This window comes from Argentina silus, assembly GCF_951799395.1.
Source record: "Argentina silus genome assembly, chromosome: 9".
Taxonomy (NCBI): Eukaryota; Metazoa; Chordata; class Actinopteri; order Argentiniformes; family Argentinidae; genus Argentina; species Argentina silus.
In genome coordinates this window covers 16,038,688-16,052,322 of record NC_139663.1, presented here as the reverse complement: position 1 = coordinate 16,052,322, position 13,635 = coordinate 16,038,688, and the positions used below count along the sequence as shown (strand labels likewise).

Here is a 13,635-nt window from a genome sequence, read left to right as displayed (position 1 = left end):
AGTAGTCTGAGAAATAAACATAAATAAACACATTGGCTCTGATAGAGAATGATAAATAACTGTCAATAGGAAAGACATACTGTTAAAACAGCATATGGACGCAGCCCATGCTATATATATTTGGATAATTTGAGCGTGGGAGAATATGGTGGCATAAAAAAGTTACCCATTGTTAGCTTTGTCTCACTTGTTGTAATAGTGTTAAATAGCCAAAGGATGGAGACATTTCCTGCATCTTTTACCCAGCCTGAGTGACATCAAACTACTATCGCTCTTCGGAACTTAACCTATCTGCTTACATCCAGGCTGTTCTTGAAAATGAAAATAGTGCCTGTTGCGCTCATTTGCAAACATTTCCAATCCCTTCACAGGTACCTTTATTACGTTGCGATTAGTTTTTTGTTCGGTTGTTGAATTTGAAAGATATGTTTTCATGTTCAAATATCCATTGTAAATGCACTAAAAGTATTTCAATATTTTCATTAAACAACAATTAAATGATTTGATGTCTACAGTAACTAATGTCCTCAGCATGAGCAAAACATCTACAAGAATATGACACAAAATGTACCTTCCTAAAACAACAAAACTTGAGGACGTCTCAGGTCTATCTTTAGAATAAGCAGTTGACGGGACACAGGTGTAACAGGTGTAAATGACCTACAGTGTCCTCAACAGAACAGCTCTCACAGAATGTCAAACAAATATTCTTCCAGATTATCATGATTAAAAAATGAGACATTATGTCAAGAGAGCTTTGACAGTGGTATATTGGGCTACCAGGGTCCGGGTTGATAAGTAACCAACCACAGAAAATACCAGCTGGGGCACACATCTTCACTCACCAATGGAAGCAGCTGGTGATGGTGGATTTGCGGGAATCCCCTCTCGAGCCATGGGACCGAGCTAAAACAAAGGCCCACTATGTTTACATGAACAGAGGAAGCTGCCAATATTAATAAATGAAATTAGATTAATAAATAAAAGATCAGTTCATTAGATTGGTGGGATGAGTGAGTGATTTGAGTTTATTCAAATACTCTACCAATAAACATTTCCTGAGAATTGCAAGAACCCACAGTTACCATGAACGTGCGTCATTGAACTTCAAGGTGCCTTAAAAATTATCTGCCTATAGCACATTCACAAATCACTGAACCAACAATCAAATAATGAGTCCATTTCCATCGTCAATATTAATGCTTATAGGTTTGGTTTCTCGGAAACAGATCTAATCCTAGACTAAAATGCATCTTCAATGGAGATATTCTATTTAAAATGTTATTTAGTCCAGGGCTAGGCTTAATCTGTGTCTGAGAAACCAGCCCATACTGTGCCACTTCCGCATCACATGTTTGTTGAGTAATACCAGCAACTGCTCAACTCCATTACTATGCAAATACTAATGTATGAAAGCATGTTAATACAACATTGTTACTAGAGGAATAGGAGTTATTACTCAGGTACTACATAGGGCCAACTTAAATATAAAGTGTGAAAAGTGTTCAAATTCAGTAACATCGTTTCCATGTTGATCATGTTTCACTGTCATGATGAATCCCACAAATACGATCTATTGATGAGTGCCCTTTCATTCTTGTGAAGGAGAACTGTATAATTAAATGGTGTAGATTTAGAAATATCAATAAAAATCAATTGTAATTGTGTTTGTGTCTATATTTATTCTGAAAATCCTTAGCACAAAACATAATTAATACAAGATGGATTTGAGCTCAATCAAGTGGCATTGTAGAGGCATCTTGTCACAACACAGAACTGAAGCAATCAGTTTTTTTGTTTTGTTTTATTATAATAAGGGCAACATACATTCACTACTACAAGCCAAAAGACTAAAGTAAATAGAGTAAATTCCAAATGCCTCCCATTACAGCTGCCATCAATATCCATCAGACAAAACAAATGAGGAGACATCTGGTTAAGAGTATGTTGCTTTTACTATGTTGTAGTGTTGCAGGCATTGTCCACTTGCATCTTCTTTATGCCAACTATGCAAGATCTACTCCTCACTGTCCTTCCCCTGTAAAAGAAAATAAAATGCTTTAGAGTTAAGATTTGCTTAAATAAAATGACACAAAAATATGGCTGCCCATCAACTCACCTTGCCCATGTCACGACTTTTGACCCGCATCTTGTTGACCTGGGATTCAGCAATGTCAGCACGTTCCTCAGCTTCCTCCAGCTCGTGCTGCACCTTCCTGAACTTGGTCAGATGGGTAGTGGCTTGCTCCTCCTATCAAATAAAATGTTTGATTAATTCCTTACTATTACATGATGATGCAGAATTTTTAAAGGACGTTAAAAACCATAAGCTAAGTGCAGGTTTAATTGTAAATAGTAAGCAGTAAAAGCACTCACAGCCTCCTCGGCCTGTCTCTTGTAAGCTTTGACCTTAAGCTGTAACTTATCCACCAGCTCTTGCAGTCTCATTATGTTCTTTTTATCCTCCTCAGACTGTTTTAAAACAGGAAAAACAGGAGATATTCAGACATCCCAAACAAGTTTGGAGAAATTGAAAGAATGCAACCGGTAGATTGAGTAATCAGTCATTAATTTTGAAAGATTGCAATGTACAGTAAAATAACATGGAAAAGACAAAAACTTTAACGTACTAAAGACTAGATAAAACCATGGGAATGGGAAGATTAAGTGTGCTCAATCGAGACATATACAGAATGGTGTGAATTGCACCCAGCTGTCGTGTGTACCTGTACCTGTACCTGATAGCTGAGCTCTTTGATCCTGCGCTCAAACTTGCGCACACCTTTCACAGCGTCTGAGGCATGTCTCTGCTCTGACTCAAGCTCACCCTCTAGCTCCCGCACCTGGAGGACATCAACATGACCATCATCACATACTACTATAGAAACCAATTTATCAGATTGTATTTAAATTGGGAAGGATTCTTTATATGACTATTTATGTTATATGATACATTACCCTTGACTCCAGTTTCTGGAGTTGCTTCTTTCCACCCTTCATGGCCAGGTTCTCAGCCTCATCCAGACGCTGCTGCAGATCCTTGACTGCGACCTCCAGGTTCTTCTTCATTCTCTCCAGGTGACCACTAGTGTCCTGCTCCTTCTTCAACTCCTCAGCCATCATAGCAGCCTGACCAGGAAATAGAAACAGGTTAGGATATTGATAACCATGTACTGTAGGAGATCCATACTCAAAATGAGGCTAAATAAGGGCTCTTACATCATTGATAGCCTTTTTAGCTTTCTCCTCAACATTTCTGGCCTCCTGTATGTTGTCTTCCATCTCACCCTGAATCAGGGCAAGATCAACCTCAAGCTTCTTGCGACTGTTGATCAAGCTTGTATTCTGTAAGAGATGGATGGAATTATGGTGGGTTTTGTCTATTGAGATGTACTGTAATAGATTGATTTATTTAGGACTAAGGTGGCCAAGAAAATGTATTACCTGCGAGTGAAAGAGCTGAAGTCTCCCACTGGCATCCACAAGCTCTTGTTCGGCTATTTTGCGGCTTCTCTCTGTCTGCTCCAGAGCAGCCCTGATCTCCTCAATCTCCGCCTGCAACAAGTTGCTCCTGCGCTCAGACATGGCAACCTGCTCCTTCATGTCATCATTGTTTCTCACTGCTTCATCAAGGTGAATCTGGGCTTCCTAAGAGGGAAGAATCAATGGAATTAATGTATCCAATTAGAAAGTTCACTCTCATTAAAATAATTTGTTATTGACAATATACAGTTAGTCCTCTACAAATTCCGCAGCCAAAAATCTAAATTCTGCGATTGAAAAAGGGACTCTTCTGCAATTTTACACAGATTTTTCTTATATGTATGTTTCCATCAGCTAACCTTGAGCTGAATCTGGAAGTTTCTCAGTTGTTTTTGGGCTTCAGCAGCCTGCCTGTTAGCATGGCTCAGCTGAATCTCCATCTCATTGAGGTCTCCTTCCATCTTCTTCTTGACTCTCAGGGCATCATTCCTGCTCCTGACCTCAGAATCCAGAGTGCTCTGCATGGACTCAATCACTCTCTGGCTGTTCTTCTTTAGCTGATCTATCTCCTCGTCCTTCTCAGCAATCTTCCTGTCCACCTCAGACTTCACCTGGTTCAGCTCCAGCTGGACACGAAGGATCTTGGATTCTCCATGCTCTAGAGATGCCTGATGGGTAGGTAACATACAGTCAGCTTGATGTAAATGTCACATATACAGTTCTTAAATTGATTGAATACAGTAACTGTGATGTACCACATGTTCTTACAGTACTCTTACCTCAGCTTCCTCAAGGGCAGTCTGGACCTCTATCTTCTCCTGTTCATCCAGTTTCTTTGACTTCTCAAGCTCGTGAATGTTTTTTCCTGTCTCCCCAAGCTGTTCAGTAAGATCCACAATTTCCTCTAAGACAAAACATAACTTTATTAAGTGATTAATTCTATACACATTTGTTTTTAATATCTATATTTATATATATGAGAACATTTACTATATAAAGAACCTTGACCTACGTTGCAAGTTTTTGTTTTCACGTTTGAGTGTTTCCAGTTGTTCAAGAGATTCCTCATAGGCATTCTTCATCTTGAAGTTCTCCGTGCCTATGGAGCGAACCTCCTTCAATGATGCCTCCAGCTCTGCCTGATTCTCCTCATATTTCTGCTTCCACTCAGCCAGGGTCTACAACACACGACAACACATCACTCTGAAGTAATTCAAAACATTTGTCAAACACATTTTGGTTGTGAAAGTTAATAGAGTAGTAAAGCCATCTTGTACCTTATCAAAGTTTTTCTGCTTTTTGTCCAGGGTGGCAGCAGCAGAATTGGCCCTCTCAACATCCATCATAAGGTCTTCTACCTCCCCCTGCAGCCTCTGCTTGGTCTTCTCCAAAGAGGAGCACTTGGAGTTGATTGCCTCCACAGCCTCCTCTGCATCCTGAAGACGCAGGGCTAGTTTCTTCCTGTGGTGGGTGGAACATCATGTAAATTCATTATAGTTTTTCACATATTCAAAAAGATGTTGTGGACAAAATACATCAGATATGATAACTCTTACTTAGCATCTTCAAGGTCCTCAGTACGCTGAATGGCATCGGTCTCATATTTAGTTCTCCACTGAGCCACCTCATTGTTGGCCTTGGACATACTTCGTTGCAGTTCTGCCTTGGTCTCCTGCTCCTCCTCATATTGCTCCCGGAGGAGGTCACAGTCATGTCGGGATGATTGCAAACCATGAGCCAGAGCATTCTTAGCCTAACGTGATGGAAAATAAAGGTTATTGGCTTTTTTTTTAAATCAAAAACACAAGATTGCATTGGTATTTGTTGTACTGTACTGTATTACGTTTACCTTAATTTCCTCCTCGTTCAGCCTTTTTAGTTCTTCAATTTGTTGACTACAGGCTTGTTTCCCACGAGTTAGCTGTGTCAGTAAGGAGTCTTTCTCCTCAATCTGACGTGATATTTCTCCTAAATATATCAAGAGACAAATTTAGAAATGTGTTGATGTGTGTATTGGCTTAACTATTTGGACAAGTTGGCTTGACTAATTGGACATGCTGGACAAGGTTTTACCATTTTCAGTTTGCAGTCGAGCCTTCTGAGTTGAAAGGTTGTTGATTAATTTCTGATGCTCGTCCTCTTTTGTTTTCCCTTCATTCAGGTTGTCTTCAAGAGAACGACACATTCTTTCCAAATTGATCTACAAAATTTAAGGGCAAAAATGTATTGCCAAATACGTGATTAGAATTTCAACAGACTATATATCCAACTATCTCTTTCACAACAACAAAAATGTAAGTTAACTGACCTTTGCTTTAGCAACGGCCTCCATATTGCATGACAGGTCATCCACCTCCAGTTTTAGTTCACTCTTCTCTTTCTCCAGTTTCTGCTTGACTCTCTGGAGGTTGTCAATCTGCTCTCCGAGTTCTGCCACACTGTCTGCATGTTTTTTACGCAGAGCAGCAGAGGTAGCCTCATGCTGGAGTGAAGACTCCTCCAGGTCACGCCGCAACTTCTGGAACTCAGCTTCACGCTTTTTGTTCATCTCAATCTGAGAAGCAGTGGCTCCACCAGCCTCCTCCAGCCTCTCACTGATCTCATCAAGTTCCCTGGAGAGATCAGCCCTCTGTTTCTCCACCCTGGCCCGAGCAGAACGGTCAGCCTCGGTTTCCTCTTCAAGTTCCTCAATACGAGCCTTAACAATTCAAATTAACAGGTTAAGATATGTTAACTGTAAAATGAAATAATAGTTTTGTAATGCATATTATGACTTGATATAAACATTCAAATGCTTATGGTTCCCTATAATAACAACCCCTACAGTAACAACTCAACAGAGTATGTTCACCTGAAGCTCTTTAATTTTCTTCTGAAATTGTGCAGCAAGATTCTGTTCGTCCTCAACCTTGGTCTGCAGCTCCGACACTTCAAAGTCTTTCCTGTTCAATATAACATTAAATAAAGTCTAAATACCGTGAAGTACAGAATACCATCATACTTTTGTAATTTTGGTGATTGAGTAATTTGATGTGTTGTGTTTCAGGTACAATCCTGTTCTGAACTCGTACTTTTTCAGCTTTTCATCCTGCTGCTGCTTCTCATTCTCCAGGTCCATTAAGGACTCCTGGGCAAGTTTCAGATCTCCCTCAAGCTTTCTCTTGGCTCTCTCAAGGTCCATGCGAACCTTCTTCTCTTGCTCCAGAGAACCTTCAAGCTACAGTAATTCAAAATATTGATTTATTTTGTATCATGTATCAGCCATAATCAAGCTAATTCCTCATAGTTAGCAATACCAAGCTGTATGCTCTGTAACTCACATCATCCATTTGCTGTTCCAGTTTGGATTTGGCTTTGTTCAGAGTGTTGACTTTGTCCTCCTCTGACTGCAGGTCATCCAGGGTTTGCTGATGGGCCTCTTGGAGGCCTTTCTTCTCTTTGGTCAATTTTGTGACATTCTCATCTTGGGACATGATCTCATCAGTGAGATTTTTCACCTGAAATGATTATTCAGCATTATTGTGAAACTGTTTGTTTTCTCTAACTCTGAGGAAACTTAGTGGGCATTGGATGAATTACCTTGTTCTCTATAGCATGTTTCTCCTTCTCCACTTTGGCCAAGATGAGCTCCAAGTCATCCATGTCTTTCTTAAGCTCAGAGCACTCGTCCTCTAGTTTCCTCTTCTTGGCAGTCAGCTCAGCATTTACTTCCTCCTCATCCTCCAGTCTTTCTGTTACCTCCTTATATTTGGCTTCCATCTGGATCTTGTTTCTGATAAGGCCTTCACATCTCTCTTCAGCATCCAGCAGATTATCAGATTTCTATAATTAATGGACGATACAAAAAGAGGGCAACCCTTCTTTTCAAAAATGTATACTTAATAGACATGTAATAAACACAATACTAAGTTAGATGTAGATAAACTCTCTAACTTTGCATTTTTGCTTAAGTATTTTAGGTGTAGGCCTACTTACTGTCTGAACTTGAAGGAGAAGATCATTCTTCTCCTGCACAATGGAGACCATCTTCTCCTCAAGCTCTTTCCTCTTACTTTCCAATTTGGTCAGGTCTTCCTTCGACTTTGTGAAGTCAACCTTCATTTGAACCATCTCCTTCTCTGATTCTGCACTCTTCAGAAGAGGTTTGATCTTGAAGTACAGCTTCATCCATGGCCAGTGTTTCACATTCATGAATGAGCGGAAGTTATATTGAATGGTGTAAATGGACTCCCTGTCAAAGTTAATCCAATATTATGCAGTTAGTTTCCCACTCAAGAATAACCTAAAAGACACCCAGTTTGATATTGGCTAAACAGTTTAAAGACTCATGCCAGCCAGTTTTACTTCCTGAAGTTTCTTGTTAAAATATTAAAATTTAGAGATTACTAATGTGGGTCTGTAAGGCTGAGATTCCTTACTTTCTGGCCATCATCTTCCTGTACTCCATTCTGACAACGTAGCCACGACACAGTGCCTGAGTGGAAGTCACAACCATGGCAAGGCGTTCATCTCTCATCTCCTCCAGAGCACCAAGGAGACCAGCTTTGAAAAACACCTGAAAACATAGCAGTTCAGCAATACAGTCGCCTACATATCAACATTAAGATCATTTTCTTACAGTTTCTATGTTTGAATGTCCAACAGTTGATATTCTATTCTCTTTTTGAAATATGAAATTCCCCAAATACCCTTTAACCAGAGACATTGTGAATTCAAATGTAAAAGTGCACCTTGGTGTGCCCAAATTTGTACTGAGTATGATCCACATCAATAGACCCTAGCAGTTTCTCTGCAGCCTTCTTGTTGTCCATGAACTGACCCTCTGGGACAGCACTGGCATTTAGGATCCTGTACCTGAAACATGGGGCCTAGTATGAGTAGACACCTCAGATATAACATGTACATTATAGTATTGACAAGTACATGACATATTGTTTGTGCCCCCAACATACCTCTGTTTGAAGTCCCCATAGATGATTCTGCTTGGGAATCCCTTCCTGCAGATCCTGATACCCTCCAGCACACCATTACAGCGTAGCTGGTGGATAACCAGTTGGTTTTCCATGATACCTTAGATGGGCAGAAAGTTATTGTCAGCTGTATATTGTTAAAGCATGGGGTCACTGTAGTTGGCCAGTGAGTTGGTTGTTGCTACCTGGTGTCTTGGTCTCATTTGGAATCAAACATCGCACAAAGTGAGGGTGGGTAGTCCTCAAATTAGTCATCAACTTGCCAAGGTTCTCCTGAGAAAGAAAATGAGAAATATGGAACATCAGTGTGTATCCTGGAAACACAGTTCATAAACCAGCTCATGTGGGCTATGTACAGTTAAGACATCAACACCTCACCCTGAACAGAGCTGACACTGTTTGGAAAGATGCTCCCTTCTTCTTACCACCTTTCTTGCTACCACTGCCGCCTGCAGCAGACTCTACACACATAATGTTGGAATAATGTTAAAGAAAATGTAGCTTCATATCTACAGTATACCAAAAATGATTCATTTTGGTAAGGTAAGATATTTTTAGACAGTAAAATACTTTGTTTACCGTCTGTTCCTGAGAAGCTTGCATAAAGCATAGACAGTATTTTGACTGATGACTTCTGGTACAGCTGCAGAACAGACTCATTCAATGGATCCTTGTTCTTCTCCAGCCAACCACCTATGTTGTAGTCCACAGTGCCAGCATAGTGCACCAGGGAGAAGTGGGACTCAGCCTTGCCTTTGACAGGTTTCGGCTTCAAGAAGCAGTTGTTCTTGCCAAGATGTTGGTCATAGAGTTTGGTCTTGAAAGAGGTGTCTGTTGACTTCGGGAACATACATTCCTCTTCAAGGATGGAGAAGATGCCCATTGGCTAGGGAACAAGAGGTGAATAAGAACCTGTCAATTACAGGACATTCAAAAAACATTGATTCAATCAGTGAATGAGGTTTTTCAAAGTACCTTCTCAATAAGCTCAATGCAGGCAGCCAAATCCATGCCAAAGTCGATAAACTCCCAGTCTATTCCTTCCTTTTTATATTCCTCTTGCTCCAACACAAACATGTGGTGATTGAAAAACTGTTGCAGTTTCTCATTAGTGAAGTTGATACACAGCTGTTCCAGGCTGTTCATCTGTTTAATAAAATATAACATATTAACAGTGTTGTACTGGGGAAATAGAAATGTTCAGCAACAATGTATGTTAACATTATTTCACAAGATATTAGACATGAAAGATATGAAACATGTTGTAAACATACGTCAAAGATTTCAAAGCCGGCTATATCCAGAACACCAATGAAATGTTGTCTGGACTGCTTTGTGTCCAATTGCTGGTTGATTCGGATGACCATCCAAAAAAACATCTTCTCGTAGACTGACTTTGCAAGGGTTCCAATGGAGTTATATACCTAGACGTAACAGTAAAAGGGAGATTTCTGATGTCTTCCCAGTTGTCCATTAGTTACTCTGAGAGACAGATACAGTAGATACTGCCCATAATACAATAGGATGTCTTACTTGTTGAACACTTTGTCCTTTGGTGACATACTCATTCCCAACCTTCACTCTGGGATAACAGAGATTTTTGAGCAGGTCGGCAGAGTTCAGTCCCATCAAGTATGCTGCTTTATCAGCTTCTGTATGTTACATATAGTACATAGAGTAATTATGTAATAACCTTCAAACAACCTTCAACAAAAATTCAAGACATTGAAAATATTATCTGTCAAGATCAATTTCATAAACTAAACTCGCAACATTAAGATATCACTTCTACTTCACAAAAATGTATAACGTCTTGATTCATCTCATTTGGTACAGTTATGGTATACCATTCTGTGATGCTATAACTCTAAAGTGATGCCCCTTACCCTCTGTGCCGTCAGGCTCCGCCTGCTCCTCACGCTGCCTCTGCTTGAACTTCATGTTCCCATAATGCATCACAGCACCAGTCAGCTTATAGATTCCCACTTTCTCATCAACAGTAAAACCCAGAATATCAATGGCTTCCTGTCAAATGAAAGAGGCACGTCAAATCAAAGCTCTTTGAAAAGAAACCCTGCATATTTGATCCCATTGACTCAACTTACATCAGTAGCCATCAGCTCCTCTGCATCGTTTATGCTCTTCACAGTGATTTCCCCCTGACTGATGATGGCAAAGTCAAAGGGGTTGGTGGTGATGAGCAGCATATCTGAGACGGAAAAGAAATGAAATTAGAGAATCCCTCTTGGTGTGTGTGTGTGTGTGTGTGTGTGTGTGTGTGTGAGCATGTGTACGAGCATGTGTACGAGGGAGAGCGAGGGAGACATATACAAAGTAACTCACCAATAAGCTCTGGCTTCTTGTTGCAAGTAAGCTGGTAAAATATATGGTAGCTTCTCTCAGCAGCCAATTGAAATGTCACTCGAGATTTTTCCAGCAGATCTTTTCAAAATTAATAGTGATTTCAAAACAGTACACAAAACATACATGTATCATGTGGATAAAGTCCGTAAATGTATTTGAAGAAACACATAGCCATAAATGAAACAAATACAGTACAAATACACTTACAAGTTTCAATATCTGCCGACGCCAATTTCCCAGTTGGGCCAAAGTGTATTCTGATAAATTTGCCCTGTTCAAATAAAACAAATTTCATGCTGAGGATGAATTCTTATTTCAAGAGTCCTGAATAAAGTAATTCTGTTGAATTCCGGTTCCACTCACAAAGCGAGAGGAGTTGTCATTCCTCACAGTCTTAGCATTCCCAAAAGCCTCCAGCAGAGGGTTGGCCTGGATGATTTGATCCTCCAGGGTTCCCTGCCATAGGAAGGGAAATGTATCTGACATCCAGTCCTCTTTGAAATAACTGACTGTATTGTCTAGCACTGCACCAGCCAAGGACACAGTGCTATAAAAGACATAAGCTCACCTTCATCTTGCTGGCTGACTCTTTCTTCTTGTCTCCAGCCACTGCGATTGTCGCAAAGTACTGAATGACACGTTTGGTGTTTACGGTCTTACCTGCACCGGATTCTCCACTGTGCAAGAAAATATAGGTAATTACAATATATTCTAGTTATTACAAATATTTAAGCATTGATAGATATCAATATAAAATGATAAATATTACACCTACGTGATAAGGATAGACTGATTTTCCCGATCTAAGACAACAGACGAGTGAGATTGAGTTAGAGATTCAAAATCACAAAATGTAATCACAACAAATTCTGGATGGTCAGTTACTGTACATACCAGTTAGCATTAATTGATAGGCATTATCAGAGAGGGCAAAGATGTGAGGAGGGACCTCCATCCTCTTCTTCCCCTTGTAGGCGCTCACAACCTCTGGGTTATATACTGGGAGCCACTTGTAGGGGTTCACCGTCACACAGAACAGCCCAGAGTAGGTCTGCAATTATAGAAAACAAATGAATCCATTCCATAATAAACATTTGAGGTTGAAAACTTTCTGGTTACTCTTTAAAAGACCTACATAGATCATCCATGCTGCGTAACGTTCTTTTAGGTTAAACAGCACAGATGGCTCATTGAGATGGGTCATCATGACCATGTCCTCGATCTTGTCATACTTGGGAGGGTTTATTGGAAAGACTTGGTCCTCTCTGACTGTTACATTCTAGAAAACATAAAAGTCATAAGATTATGGTCAGTCATTTGTGGTATGTGCCCCCTGAAGAGGTGAAATAAGAGAGGAAGACTACAGAAAGCAAAGCAAGCTTTGTTAAAATAACATTAAATGGGGTTAAGTCCATGTTGATACCATGGTGTGGACCTACCCTGTCATCATCCAGGGTCTTGACTGTGACTTTGTCTCCCTTCTTGTCCTGGATGATCGCCTTCACATAGAGCTCTTTGTCATCGCAGACAAAACAGGCCGTTTTGCTGTCAAACGGCCGAGACTGAGCCTCGATTCTCTCCTTCTCAGACTTCCGCAGGTACTGGGCAGCCTGCCCGAAGATGGACATTTCTCCATCCATGGACATTTCTCCATCTATGGACATTTCTCCATCCATGTTCCTTTAAAATGGCAATAAAACAGCACATTTTTATCTGGGGCTGTAATGTCTAATATTCAATGGACTTGTCGTATAGCATAATACTTACAGTACTGTACCTACTTATCTCAGTTTACTAATCACTGAATCCTTTGAATCCAAAACACAAGCCTGAAAAGAATTTAGCCGATAATAAGCATGAAAATCAACTCTACATTTTACTTTTTAAATTGACAAGCAATCAAAAGAATGTGGCTGTTGTCATCAAGCAGACTTGCTGACTCACCTTGTTGATGATGATATTGTCGGATGATAAACTTAGCCTGTCGCAGTAGCCCCTTTTATACCGTGCCATTGTCCTTGGTGAGAATCCTCCTTCCTTTACATGGGCATGTATTGTTTGAGCTGCGCGAACCTGTTGCTCTTGGATAACTCTATTAAGCACAAGGTACAGTGCAGTTATATTTAGCACTTGCACACCATAAAATGTCACAAAAAGTCAATAAAGCAGCTGCCATTGTTTTATTATCAACAACAATCAAAAGAGAGAGCAACGCAAACTTGGCATAACATGAACTTCTCTGATTGATCACCTCATTGGTTTCTGTAATATTACAATACCGTGTATACTGCATGGAGAGATGCCAATATTATAAAACACTGACTATATTTCATAGATGAAAAACTTGATGAAGTACTGTAAAAAGACAACCAAGTAATTACGCAAGCAAAACATTTATTATATAAATCATTCTACTTTGGTATGAAATGTACCATGTCTAACTAAGGACACTCTACATCTGTTGTTGCTGAGGAGAAGGGCATTTGAAAAAATGACCTCAAAGCTATAAATATGAGGACTGCCTTGCAGGCACATTAGACACGCTCACTGTTCATTAATCTATATCCAGCAAATTGAGGCAGATCAGCCTGAGACATGTTCCAAGAGGTAATGTGACCAGTATCAACATGGCATTGATGTGTTGGGATCAAACAGATATCTAAAGGGGATCTGTCTGATAATCTGTCTCCTCAAGTGAGAGCACTGTGAAAAGTGTTGAGATGTAATATGGTATGCATTAACAAAACAGAGCAGAGGCTGTAAACCAACTGTAAAGTGTAAACCCCATTCATAAGGCACATTCAGCTGCTGTGCAATA

General features: G+C 40.0%; 1 protein-coding gene across 2 annotated transcripts; it reads right to left on the bottom strand.

The window, feature by feature from the left end:
• Nucleotides 1-2,110: 2,110 nt before the first annotated feature.
• LOC310809743 (myosin-3-like) lies at nucleotides 2,111-12,463 on the bottom strand (the record flags this gene model as incomplete). 2 transcript variants are annotated; one of them, XM_083677170.1, is made up of 38 exons in its annotated part: nucleotides 2,111-2,251; nucleotides 2,377-2,472; nucleotides 2,739-2,843; nucleotides 2,959-3,129; nucleotides 3,220-3,345; nucleotides 3,445-3,648; nucleotides 3,843-4,151; nucleotides 4,263-4,387; nucleotides 4,496-4,661; nucleotides 4,761-4,944; nucleotides 5,040-5,236; nucleotides 5,333-5,451; nucleotides 5,557-5,683; nucleotides 5,792-6,181; nucleotides 6,335-6,425; nucleotides 6,555-6,700; nucleotides 6,804-6,980; nucleotides 7,063-7,305; nucleotides 7,459-7,714; nucleotides 7,902-8,038; nucleotides 8,214-8,337; nucleotides 8,436-8,553; nucleotides 8,639-8,726; nucleotides 8,832-8,914; nucleotides 9,033-9,339; nucleotides 9,429-9,599; nucleotides 9,728-9,877; nucleotides 9,987-10,105; nucleotides 10,340-10,478; nucleotides 10,559-10,662; nucleotides 10,797-10,895; nucleotides 11,025-11,088; nucleotides 11,181-11,273; nucleotides 11,386-11,494; nucleotides 11,593-11,620; nucleotides 11,712-11,868; nucleotides 11,953-12,096; nucleotides 12,257-12,463. In XM_083677170.1, the coding sequence occupies 38 exons, from the start codon at nucleotides 12,461-12,463 to the stop codon at nucleotides 2,111-2,113; spliced, it is 5,814 nt and encodes a 1,937-aa protein (XP_083533296.1). The 2 variants fall into 2 exon arrangements, with proteins under 2 accessions (XP_083533296.1, XP_083533297.1); XM_083677171.1 differs by having other exon boundaries at nucleotides 8,832-8,902.
• Nucleotides 12,464-13,635: the final 1,172 nt, after the last annotated feature.